This window comes from Cebidichthys violaceus, unplaced genomic scaffold (genome assembly GCF_023349555.1).
Source record: "Cebidichthys violaceus isolate CVI_PGR_0920_01 unplaced genomic scaffold, fCebVio1.0.p SCAF_3, whole genome shotgun sequence".
NCBI classification, from domain to species: Eukaryota; Metazoa; Chordata; class Actinopteri; order Perciformes; family Stichaeidae; genus Cebidichthys; species Cebidichthys violaceus.
This window is the reverse complement of record NW_027176483.1, coordinates 2,703,110-2,716,556: the sequence shown is the minus strand read 5'-3', so window position 1 is coordinate 2,716,556 and position 13,447 is coordinate 2,703,110. Positions and strand designations below refer to the sequence as shown.

General features: G+C 34.4%; 1 protein-coding gene across 1 annotated transcript in view; it reads left to right on the top strand.

The window, feature by feature from the left end:
- zgc:113516 (uncharacterized protein LOC541449 homolog) overlaps nt 1-4,162 on the top strand; it is a 34,035-nt gene extending 29,873 nt beyond the window's left edge. The window contains exon 9 of the mRNA XM_068722688.1: nt 2,616-4,162. Within this exon, the coding sequence (XP_068578789.1) occupies nt 2,616-2,685 (70 nt within the window). The 3' untranslated portion in view covers nt 2,686-4,162. The remainder of the gene's footprint in view (nt 1-2,615) is intronic.
- Nucleotides 4,163-13,447: the final 9,285 nt, after the last annotated feature.

Here is a 13,447-nt window from a genome sequence, read left to right as displayed (position 1 = left end):
GCATATGGTGTATTAAAAATCTGTCCAGAGAAACATTTCTTTTGAGTGTTGCCAAACCACAATGAGAGAAGAGAAAATGGTGTGCTTGGCTCTACCAGGGGCCACACCAGTGATTTCTTTTCTTTTTCTTATTTTTTTCTTTTTTCCCCCCAATTTTTTTTAATCTACTACTTTTCATTGGCAAAGGTTAGACGCATGCCGCACAACCGATCTCTATCAACAAGCTAGAGCCGTGTCTTCTTTGTCTAAAGGTGACCCGCAAGTGAAGCAAAGAAACTCAAAAGAAAGAAACAAACTCTTAAGAAAAATTGCAAAGTGCGAACAACAGAGAAGTCAGACTCTGACACAATAATTAGGGAGCAGTTTTACCCAGAGACACAGGTGAAGAACAGAGTGATGGAATACAAGTAACTAAAAGGCATGTGTCTGAATTATGTTTTTGTCTCACTCGTGCAATAAAAGAGAGAAAACTGATTCGACATTGAGGAGTTCAGTGAAAGCACTGATTAAAGGACAAACTCCTCTCTGTGCCTTCATTTTCTGTGCTTTTGAAACTTCACTTAATTTCAAAGGGTATAGTATAATGGCCAAGGGCAACAGCATACTCAGACATCAGATTTATTGAAGCGTTCGATAATAAACCACTTTTCTCGCAGTTAAGTTCCGAGGCTTTGGCACAGCTTTCAGACTCAGTGCTTTGTTGAATAGAGACTCGATGCTATATTGTTATGCAAGTTTTTTTTTTTGCGAACAAAAAAAACCCCATAGTGCCCACCTTGAGCGTTAAGCAGAACACGAGGCGTGACCCTGTAGTGAACACTGGACAGACACATTATTCACAGTGCCGTAGCACAAGTCTACGTCGTTTAAGAAAAACGGCATTTTTTGATTTAAACATTTTACAGTACGCACGCTGAGGATGAGAGGATGCAGTAAGATGTGATTGATATCATGAGATACGGGTATATCAGAATCCTATAAATAGCACTTCAAGTATGTTCTAGCTTAGTGAATGAAAAGCTCTGGAGGTCAAAAGCCAAAGAAAAGTTCAGGTAGTTTAAATATATGCAACAAACATTAAATATTCCATTACTTTGAATAGCATCACTACATAAACTACATGTACGATTGTAGTATTAATCATATTTCTAAAGTGTGTTGAGATGCCTGCGACGATGCACTTTAAATGAGCGCTCTCTGAATTTTACATTTTTAAGGATTGCGGTTTACTCGTCTCGGTGAATAACAAGCAGTCAAAGCATAGAATGCTCTCTGTGGCCCTGAAGGAGCTTTGTCAAGTCTGAGAAAAAGAACCCTGACGATGTCATAATGATGTCATCTCGGCTTAAGACTTCAAGATGTCTTGAAATTCTTCTTGAGAAAAGTGTTAACAATCTCGAGATGCTGAGTCGAGACATTAATCAGGCAAAATGAAATATGCTACCAAAGTTGCATTTTGGAAATTCAGCATTGTTGGAGTCGGACCCAAATTCGAGACTTAACTCGTTAATTGACACAAAATTTCTTTTGCGAATGCTAGTTACTTGTATTTATTCAGAGAATACTTTACAAAGTGTGCAGACTCATTTTAAATGTGCTGATATGTCATCAGATTCAGGAGATCAGAGTAAAAAACGTGCTGAGCTCGAATGACCTCACAGGCACGGACGAGAGACTCTCGTGTTCTTGTGTCTAAAAATGGCGGAACGTGACCGTGTTGTTGACTAATTTCCATTAATTTGTTGTCGGAGATGTATTGGAATATGGAATATTGTTTTGATCTAATGTTTTTATTTTATGAAGGAAAGAGTACAGAGTGCCGGGCTTTGAAGCACATTTGACATAGTGCCCAAATGGTGGAATTACAATTTCCGGCTGCGCCATGTAATGCTATGAGGCCCAAAATTACTTTTTCCCCATTGACTTACATTGGGAATGAGATATATATTAATTTAGGTGAATCAACTTCCTGGTACGTACACTTGAATTGCCCTTATTCAAATAATTAGGTCCTAAAAGTTGTAAAATGCATTAACAGTCAAATCCAGAGTTGTTTCCCATCCTTTGTTCAAATGAATGTGGGTTTATGGGTTGCATTCACATATACTGCAGAAGCCTGGAAACCAAAACCTGACGCAAGAGAAGAAATGATGAAGACGAAAGGTTATTGAATTAATGGGTCAAAACTCTGTCGCTCAAATTGCTCAAATCCCACTTCTTTTGCCCTAACCTGGTGAAGTTAAATGGATATTCAGTTAATAAATCCCTTTATGTACTCCATATATAATGAATACAAGGACATGTATGCCAGACAATGGACAGAGCTTTACCTCTGTGGCATGTAGGAGTCACAGAAAACTGCCCTTTAAAAAGAGACTTATATATTTGTTAATTTTTTTAGCACAGAGAGGAAAGAGACCGGAAAGATAAACCACACAGTAATATGCAACAATAGTCCCGGGTCAAATTTGAAGCCATTACATTGTGAAAATGCACCATAAACATCCAAGGACAGTGGATGGTGAACAGATTTTACATTATTTAATCAGAGCTTTTGTAGGAAAATGTTGTATTCTCTGATCAGTTACTTTTTCTATCCTCTGCTCTCCTCCCAGATACGCCATGGCACGACTCAACTACTACTTTAAGAAGAAAGAGGAATATTTTGGACTGACAATGAGCTAAAACCACCGAGCTTAATTAACCAGCATATGTTAAATCAGACGTAGCATTACCCTGAAGAGTTACCAATGTCCTGCTTGGTCATATCGTACAACACTATGTAAATCCACTGAAATGAAGGCATATAATGAAATGTGCTCCCCATTGTTTGTTATTTCAGGCTGTAGTGTGAGATAATATGTTTTGCTATCATTGTGATTTTTAAAATATTTGTTTTACCACAGTCTGTTTTCCGATAAGCCTTTTTTTGGCACATTGTGATGGAGATCGTGCCAGAAACACATTAATTGTTCCCACATTTAGCAGAGCCACAAAAACTGAGCCGGATCATAAAACCCATAAGGGTTATTTGCATGCTTATTCAGTGTGTACCGCAGTTCTGATGGAAAACAAGTTTCAACTTATTTACTGTACCCAGGAGTGCATTAGTGGACGTTTGTACCTCTGAGATTATTGTTGTAAAGGTGCTCTTTACCCACCTTACAGGATGTACACCGATCATGCGGTATGCTGCAAATTTGCAAATTAATTTACATTTTAAGTGCTATAACAGCATGTAAATACAGTGTTAAACAGTATTATCTTCTGAATTTTGTGTGTGGACTAATATGCAGTACAAATGATGTCACAACTTTTAGTAGGATGGCCGTTTGTCCTAATTAAAAAAAACGGTTAAAGCTCCTAGAAACTTTTTACCGTAAAAAGCATCTTTGCTCACTGATTGACTAAGAGTGTATCTACTATTTATTTTCACCTCCAACTGAGCCTTTTCACAGTGCCACAGCAAGGCAAACACAAGACGTGATTTGTTACTTAATAATGACTTAATACTGTAGCTGCGTTATGTTTCGTAGTTCTCCGAAAAGGTACTTTTTACACAGTAGCCTACAGCTATGGGGCCATGTATCATCTGCCCATCAGAGGCCTGTTCAGTGTCATTAACTTAACTGTTTTCTCTCATTAACTAAATTTGCAAGTTTCAAATTTCCAGTTAATTCAACGTAACTCAACTTACTTCAAGACCACTTCAGAAATCATAAACATGGGTTCACCTGACTAAGTACTTGAAATGACGAGTTGAATGAATACCGCTGAGAGTTCACTTAACTTGTCAAAATAACGTGTTAAGACTTACGAGCCTCCATTGTTTTACCATTCCATGCCATTGACTTACCTCCATTGAGACCCTTTGTAGCACCAGAGTGGTTACAGCGCAACACTGCAACGTTTGGGTTGGCTGTAGCTCAGCCGGTAAAGCGAGTTGTCCCTCAAGGTTAGCGGTTTGATCCCCAGCTCCTCATGTTGAAATGTCCTTGAGCAAATCATTGAACCGCTCCCACAATACACAGGTCAAATTTCATATATGTACCTGTGTGTGTGTGTGTGTGTGTGTGTGTTTGTGTTACTTTTTCATAGTTTGAAGAAAACTACGAGGATGGAAAGTTGCTTTGTGTCTTTAATAAATGTTGGGTCGTGTTTCTTTTCCTTTCAGAACTCATGCTGATTACAATGAAGGTTAGTTTCCCATTCAGCCCCTGCCCCTATGATTATAATTTCATCAGGTGACTGGGAGCAGCCTTGCATGTTGTGTTTGAACTATATGGGGCTTCAACAGCTGTGGCTTCTGTAGTCTTTGTGGCAAACGAAGGACTAACTTTTAAATTTGAGAAAAATTTTGAAAGCAAATCGCTCTGTTACGGTTGTTAGTGACTGAAGTTTAATGAATTATCCCAGTCGGCTTTACAGTCTTTCAACTATTTATTCAACTTCAGAAAGTTAACTTAAAACCATTTATAGTAAGAAACACACAGCAGACATTTTGTCATTAGTGTAACTAATAACACTAATGGTGGGCCCAATAACTGAAATACATTTATAGAATGTACCGTAGCCACAATTAATATAGTTTTCACCTGATGTGTTATGACGAGTCATGAAAAAGCATGGCGTCTGTCAATCAGAAGAGTGTCAGATTAGTTCTACTCTTTTGACCACATCTCTTTTAAATAAAACAAATGCAAATTAAGTTTTGATTCATGACAGAAGAGGCCAGACTCCTTAAATGCTACTGTATTTATGTATTTATGTCAACGCTTTGTTACGTTTGTTTATCTATTTGCAGTAGATTTCTGGTACCGGTGCAGTGTGTTACGACATAATGTAAAACTAAAGATAAAATGCTCTGTAGTACAATCTGAAACGGGGTGTTTTTATGCTTCAAGCACACATAAAAGTAAGACTGTGAGACAGAAATGAGCAGCGTAATGAATAGGTTCCACACATGTCAAATGTAACTTGACAAGCTTCTTCTTCCCTGTTTGAAGGTGGCTCAAAGTGATCAAAGTTGATTCTAATGTGGTTAACGTGGCTCATCCCACCTCGGATATTTTTCACGTGAGACGACAGGAAAGGTGGAAAGGTTGCACGTACGGTAAGCACCAAGCTGGCATTACACAACACAACACAACATTGTCGTCCAATTAATTTGCCACTGGATCATATTCACTTGCAGCAAGCTGCTCCAATGCAAAGTAGTGCAACCTTGTAACACTGCAGCGAGCGTTGGCTGTCAGAGAGTACAATCATTAGTTCAACTCCCTTAATCCTTCAAATCCACATCGACTTTTTCAGCGTATAACTGAGACCATAGCCCTTGTCAAAATGTAACTTAAGTGCTTTGGTTGTCCAGCCGTGTGATGAATTTGCCATTAACCACAACATTTACAGAACCTTCATCAAGTGTTTTGAGTTGCTCAAACGTAATCAATGAAGGCCTTAATTATGCTTCACTTGCCAGGAGCTGATACTGCACACTTCAGGAGCCTCTCATCCATGTTGGCTTAAAAAGTGAGATTTATTCATTTGTTCTTGACTTTAGCGACAGTAGTTGACAAAACAATGGAGGGTGATGATTTAGAAGCATAATCAAAAGGATCATCGTGTTTCCTCCAAAGCATTTTGTACATAATCCACAGAAAGTAATGATTTATACATACAATATACTATTAGTGACAGTAATACAGGCTGACCAGTGTAAAGGGGGAATCGACCAAATGATCTAAGCTCTACAGAGATCAAAACATGAAATACAGTATATATATATATATATATATATATATATATATATATATATATATATATATATATATATATATATATGTTGAAATGTTTGGCGAAATACCTGCATGGAATTGAGATAAGTTCAAGTGTAAAACTTTGCCAGCGATCCTTGTTTGATCTAACATTGAACACTTCCTGTTGTTTTAACCCAAGGCTGTTCAGCTTGTCTTGTAAACAAACCGGTAGCCTGCAACGCTTCGTACCATTTTGAACAGCGAACAATACGTCGGTGTGCAGTCAACGGAACAAACATATCAGACCGTGAAATAATGGATGCTCGGATGTGTCAATGAGTCCTCCCTGCTCTGCATAGCTGTGCCTAGTGTCGTTATCTGTGAGGGGAAGCACAAAAGGGGGAATGTGATTGTAAAAATCAGCAGAAAGGATTATGGTGGGTGAAATGGGGGGGGGGGGAGGATTGGCAACAATGATGTTCTTTACCTCTTCATGGTCACACACAGTTCCACTCATCAAGGCTGCAGCCGTGTCTTTGAGTCAAACAATCCAGCTGCTTTCAAAGTGCATTTTTCGTTAAACATATAATATTTAATTAGCGGACTAATGCACTTAAAAAGACCCAAGGACTTTTTCCTCAAAGAGAGGAAAAATTGGCCTTTTGTCCATTGCCCATCCAAAAAGTGCTGTAGATTTTTTCTTTCACTTCTAATTGCATTAAAAAAAAAGAAGTATAGGCCTTTATGCAATGTTTCAAAGACATTGAAACACAAATGCAGCTAAAGCAACTCCTTTCAAAGCGTTTTTTGTGTGTGTATGATTTCCTTTTATTCAGATATTGCATTTAGATTTTTAGTTATTGTTGAAGGCCTCCCAAGGCTGCTGACCCTTGGAACTCTAATAAGACCCCCGTCTCAATTTACAATTGTTATCAATTTTAATTTGCTTAAAACGGTCTAACATTGTATTCAAGGGAAGGTTTTACATTACACTGACTAATACAGGATATTATATTAGTATACAGTATATTAAAGGGCAGCAGATTTTTAAAAAATTGTATTTCATAGAATATTGAAAACTCTACTTAGAACACGCGCTCTATATTCTTGTATTATATAAAGTCATACCACCTCTTCAGTTTGTGAGAATCTGAAATAAAATGTAAGTTCTTACTGTTTTTATTCTGTCTTTATTATATCGTTGATCCATATAGAAGTAGTGTAGTTGTAGTCAGAGATGGCAGAGTTGATCTGTCTGCCGGCCTTTTTAGACATTCACGGTCCCTAGAGGATTAATCATCCCGTGTTTTCCTTTAACATCACCATGAGCCTGAGATTTATGCTTTGAGTGGAATGTTTCATCAACTATTCAGTTTGGCACAGACGTGTATGTTCTCCGCGGTATAAATTGTTATTAACATTACAATTGGCCTGATCTCAGTTAACCCTAACCTTTCAGTGAACTTAGTTGTAATTTAACACATACGTAGTTTTACCTGCCTTACGATGTACTGCTGTTTAAGCAGTTGTACATAACCTGAAAACCATTCACTGTTCAATTAAATGCAGACTTCTAAAAGCAATGTTTTACCTACAGAATGGCACAAACAGTGCTTATTGTAAAACACAGTCAACTCAATGGAAGAGCAAGGGTCAATTATTACCCTTTTGAATCACAAGCATTCAAATGATTAAGCATCATTAGCTCTAAGCTCAAAGAGGATGGACCTTTCTGTGCGTTTTAATGAGTAGTGGAGTCTTCGTGATCGTATCTACAGAGTGGCTTTGATGCCTCGTTGAAAGAGCTGATCCAACACGTCTGAAGGGGGCTCCTTCTTTGTGATAACAATTTACAAATCTTTAGATCTTGGTCGAGGCTTGATTGCGAGGAAGGAAAAAAGAGAAAGTATTTTGTTGTCACTACTCTTCAATATGTTTTTTTTAGAAATCAAAAACTCAATTTGCTGAGAGAGCGTAACCAAGAACAGTCTTTCTTGAATCAAGAATATCATTATGTCTCATTCCCCACACACATAGTATAGTATGTCAAAAAGGTCATAGTATAGTATGTCAAAAATGTCATGGTATAATAAATAAAACATTGTCATGGAAAAAAGTCATAGTACAGCTTGGCAAAAATTGACACAAAAAAGTCAAAGTATAGTCCTTTAAAAATGTCATAGAAGAATCAAAGTACAGTTTGTTTACAAATGTCTTTGTATAGGATGTTTACAAATATCATACAATAATCCATATGTTAAAGATAACCATAATATAGTATGTTAAAAGAAGTCATAGTATAGTATGTTGAAAAAAGTTATGGTATATAGCATGTTGAAAAAGTAACAATATAGTATGTTGAAAAACATCATGAAGCAAAGTTATAGTATAGAATGTCGAAAAATGTCATAAAAGACTCAAAGTACAGTTTGTTGACAAATGTAATAGTATAGGATGTCAAAAAAGTCATTATTTTAGAAAAATGTCATAGTATAGTTTTTCGAAAAGTCATAAAAAGGGATAGTATAGTATTTTGAAAAAGGTCATGAAAACAGTCATAGTATAGCATGTTGGAAAAAAAATCATAAAAAGTCATAGTACTGTCTGTCGAAGTCATAAAAAAGTGATAGCATAGTATGTCAAAAAAGTATTAAAAAAGTCATAGTATGGTATGTTAAAAAATGGCATTAAAAAAAGATAATATGTCAAAAAATGTCATGGAAAAAAGTTTGTGTAGTTGTCAAAAAATGTCATAAAAAGTCATAGTAATGTACGTTGAAGTCATAAAAAAGTGATAGCATAGTATGTCAAAAAAGTATTAAAAAAGCCATAGTATGGTATGTTAAAAAATGGCATTAAAAAAAGATATGTCAAAAAATGTCATGGAAAAAAGTTTGTGTAGTTGTCAAAAAATGTCATAAAAAGTCATAGTAATGTACGTTGAAGTCATAAAAAAGTGATAGCATAGTATGTCAAAAAAGTATTAAAAAAGTCATAGTATGGTATGTTAAAAAATGGCATAAGAAAGATGGTATGTCAAAAAATGTCATGGAAAAAAGTTTGTGTAGTTGTTAAAAATGTCATAAAAAGTCATAGTAATGTATGTTGAAGTCATAAAAAAGTGATAGCATAGTATGTCAAAAAAGTATTTAAAAAGTCATAGTATGGTATGTTAAAAAATGGCATTAAAAAAAGATATGTCAAAAAATGTCATGGAAAAAAGTTTGTGTAGTTGTCAAAAAATGTCATAAAAAGTCATAGTAATGTACGTTGAAGTCATAAAAAAGTGATAGCATAGTATGTCAAAAAAGTATTAAAAAAGTCATAGTATGGTATGTTAAAAAATGGCATAAGAAAGATGGTATGTCAAAAAATGTCATGGAAAAAAGTTTGTGTAGTTGTTAAAAATGTCATAAAAAGTCATAGTAATGTATGTTGAAGTCATAAAAAAGTGATAGCATAGTATGTCAAAAAAGTATTTAAAAAGTCATAGTATGGTATGTTAAAAAATGGCATTAAAAAAAGATATGTCAAAAAATGTCATGGAAAAAAGTTTGTGTAGTTGTCAAAAAATGTCATAAAAAGTCATAGTAATGTATGTTGAAGTCATAAAAAAGTGATAGCATAGTATGTCAAAAAAGTATTAAAAAGTCCTAGTAGTATGTTGAAAAATGCCATACAAAATAGATAGTATGTAAAAAAAAGTCATGAAAAATTTTGTTGAAAAATGTTGTAGTATATTATTTTAGAAAAATATAGTATAGTTTTTCGAAAAGTCATAAAAAGGCATAGTATAGTATGTCAAAAATGTCATGGTATAGTAAATAAAACATTGTCATGGAAAAAAGTCATAGTACAGCATGGCAAAAATTGACACTCAAAGTATAGTCCTTCAAAAATGTCATAGAAGAGTCAAAGTAAAAAAAAGTCATGGTATAGTATGTCAAAAAGTAACAGTATAGTACAGGGGTCACTAATAGGCAGACCGCGGTCCGGATCTGGACCCAGACGCCGTTGTATCCGGACCCAGGACCTAAAAATGATAGATAATTGAGAATTATTACATTTTGACAGAGCGCTTTTATTTAAACCGGCGCAGCTTTTCCAGCCTTTACGTCACTTGTTCAGCGGCATAAATCACATCACGTGATGCAGCTCAGCCAATCAAATATGGGTATTCTGACAAGTTTTCTGACTCGAGTGAGATGTTGACACACGGGGGAGATGAGGAAAGAGAACGAGGAGTAGAAGAATTATTACGTGAGTCAGAGAAGTTATTTCACATGACGTTCTCCAAAGAGAGAGAAGTGGTCAGAGAGACCAGAGAGACCAGAGTCTTTAACCAACAATGAACAGACTCTTTCACAGGTTAATTCTTCCCACGGACAGTTTAAAACCAGTATGTCTCATATGTTCAGAGACCGTGGCGATTATTAAAAGCAGTAATGTGAAGCGCCACTACGACACAAAGCACAACTCTTTTGAGCAAACTACCCACTTAACTCACATCTGAAGACAGAAAATAAACCTAAGAGCCCAATATGATCAGAATCCTAACACATTAATTCATTGACCAACTATGATGTTAACAGAGATAATAGAGCTGAAACAAGTAGTTTAATAACCACACATAAAGTCCATGCTCACACATTTCTCTTGTTAGAAGATGAGAAAAATATAATAAAATCTGATCTGAAATTAGACAAATTGTCTCATGAATGTTTTTTGAAGTTAGCTCATGCAATGGATTTTGAAGGGCTTTAATTTTGAAATCCTACATCAGAATGTCCTGGTTCTCTCTGAGTAACACCTTGAGGTGGTCCGCTATCAACCTGATGTCAAATGATTTTGTAACTATGCACCATTTCCTCTAAAATCTAATCTGAAATTAGACAAATTGTCTGATGAATGTTATTTGAAGTTAGCTCATGCATGCGATATTCTTTAATCCAGCCCTTATTTTAATTGAAATGAGAAGAACATTTATCCATGTATTTGTATGTATTATTTATAATCCATCCACTTCAATTGGAAAACTGAGAATAATAATTGTTAAAATACAATTGATGTGTACTTTCTTTATTTGATTTGACAGTTGTTGACTACAGAGAGACGTTGTTACTGCTACTAGGCTTCTTGAATATATATATATATATATGTGGCACTAAATAGCGCACGTTAGATATTATTGTAATGTTCCGGACCTTTGCCCGAGGAGATTTTCTCAATCTGGACCTTTTGGAATGTTAATTGAATATCCCTGGTACAGCATGTCGAAATATTTCATGAAAAAAAGTCATAGTATAGCATGTCGAAATATTTCATGAAAAAGTCATAGTATAGCATGTTGAAATATTTCATGAAAAAAGTCATAGTATACTATGTTGAAATATTTCATGAAAAAAAGTCATAGTATAGTATGTTGAAGTATTTCATGAAAAAAGTCATAGTATAGCATGTCGAAATATTTCATGAAAAAGTCATAGTATAGCATGTTGAAATATTTCATGAAAAAAGTCATAGTATACTATGTTGAAATATTTCATGAAAAAGTCATAGTATAGTATGTTGAAATATTTCATGAAAAAGTCATATTAGAAGCAGGCAAAGCATGCTGATCCACGGAAAACGTATGGAGGACATACAGAACTGATGAACAGCACCGGGTTTGAACCTGGGCCCATCATGGTTTGGGGAAACATGTTAACCCCTGCACCACCAAGCAGCACAACTTTATGGATGACGAAAGAGTCAGAGTATAGTAAGCAGAGAAATGTCATAAAAAGTCATAGTATAGCATGTCGAAATATTTCATGAAAAAAAGTCATAGTATAGTATGTCGAAATATTTCATGAAAAAGTCATAGTATAGCATGTCGAAGTATTTCATGTAAAAAAGTCACAGTATAGTATGTCGAAATATTTCATGAAAAAGTCATAGTATAGCATGTTGAAATATAATACATGTATAGTATGTCAAAAAATGAAAAAAAAGTCATAGTATAATATGTCATTATATTTCATAATATAAAGTCATAGTATAGCATGTCGAAGTATTTCATGAAAAAGTCATAGTATAGTATGTCGAAATATTTCATTAAAAAAGTCATAGTATAGTATGTCGAAATATTTCATGAAAAAGTCATAGTATAGCATGTCGAAAAAAATCATAGTATAGTATGTTGAAATATAATACATGTATAGTATGTCAAAAAATAAAAAAAATCATAGTATATGTCATTATATTTCATTATAAAAAGTCATAGTATAGCATGTCAAAATATTTCATGAAAAAGTCATAGTATAGCATGTCGAAATATTTCATGAAAAAGTCATAGTATAGTATGTTGAAATATTTCATGAAAAAAGTCATAGTAGAAGCAGGCAAAGCATGCTGATCCACGGAAAATGTATGGAGGACATACAGAACTGATGACCAGCACCAGGTTTGAGCCTGGGCCCATCATGGTTTGGGGAAACATGTTAACCCCTGCACCACCAAGCAGCACAACTTAAAGAATAAAGAAAGAGTCATAGTATAGTAAGCAGAGAAATGTCATAAAAAGTCATAGTATAGCATGTCAAAATATTTCATGAAAAAAGTCATAGTATAGTATGTTGAAAAATGCCATAAAAAAACAATAGTATGTCAAAAAATGTCATGGAAAGAAGTTTGTGTAGTTGTTAAAAAATGTCATAAAAAGTCATAGTAATGTATGTTGAAGTCATAAAAAGTGATAGCATAGTATGTCAAAAAAGTCATAGTATAGTATGTTAAAAAATGCCATAAAAACGATAGTATGTCAAAAAATGTCATTAAAAAAAGTTTGTGTAGTTGTTAAAAAAATGTCATAAAAAGTCATAGTAATGTATGTTGAAGTCATAAAAAGTGATAGCATAGTATGTCAAAAAAGTCATAGTATGGTATGTTAAAAAATGCCATAAAAAACGATAGTATGTCAAAAAATGTCATGGAAAAAAGTTTGTTGTTGTTAAAAAAAGTCATAAAAAGTCATAGTAATGTATGTTGAAGTCATAAAAAGTGATAGCATAGTATGTCAAAAAAGTCATTAAAAAAGTCATAGTATGGTATGTTAAAAAATGCCATAAAAAATAGATAGTATGTCAAAAAATGTCATGGAAAAAAGTTTGTGTAGTTGTTAAAAAATGTCATAAAAAGTCATAGTAATGTATGTTGAAGTCATAAAAAGTGATAGCATAGTATGTCAAAAAAGTATTCAAAAAGTCATAGATAGTATGTCAAAAATGTCATGAAACAAAGTAGTATAGTATGTCAACAATGGAAAATATAAAGTTATAGTATAGCATGTCAAAATATTTCATGAAAAAAGTCATAGTATAGCATGTCGAAATATTTCATGAAAAAGTCATAGTATAATATGTCAAAATATTTCATGAAAAAGTCACAGTATAGTATGTTGAAATATTTCATGAAAAAAGTCATAGTATAGCATGTCGAAATATTTCATGAAAAAGTCATAGTATAATATGTCAAAATATTTCATGAAAAAGTCACAGTATAGTATGTTGAAATATTTCATGAAAAAAGTCATAGTAGAAGCAGGCAAAGCATGCTGATCCACGGAAAATGTATGGAGGACATACAGAACTGATGACCAGCACCAGGTTTGAACCTGGGCCCATCATGGTTTGGGGAAACATGTTAACCCC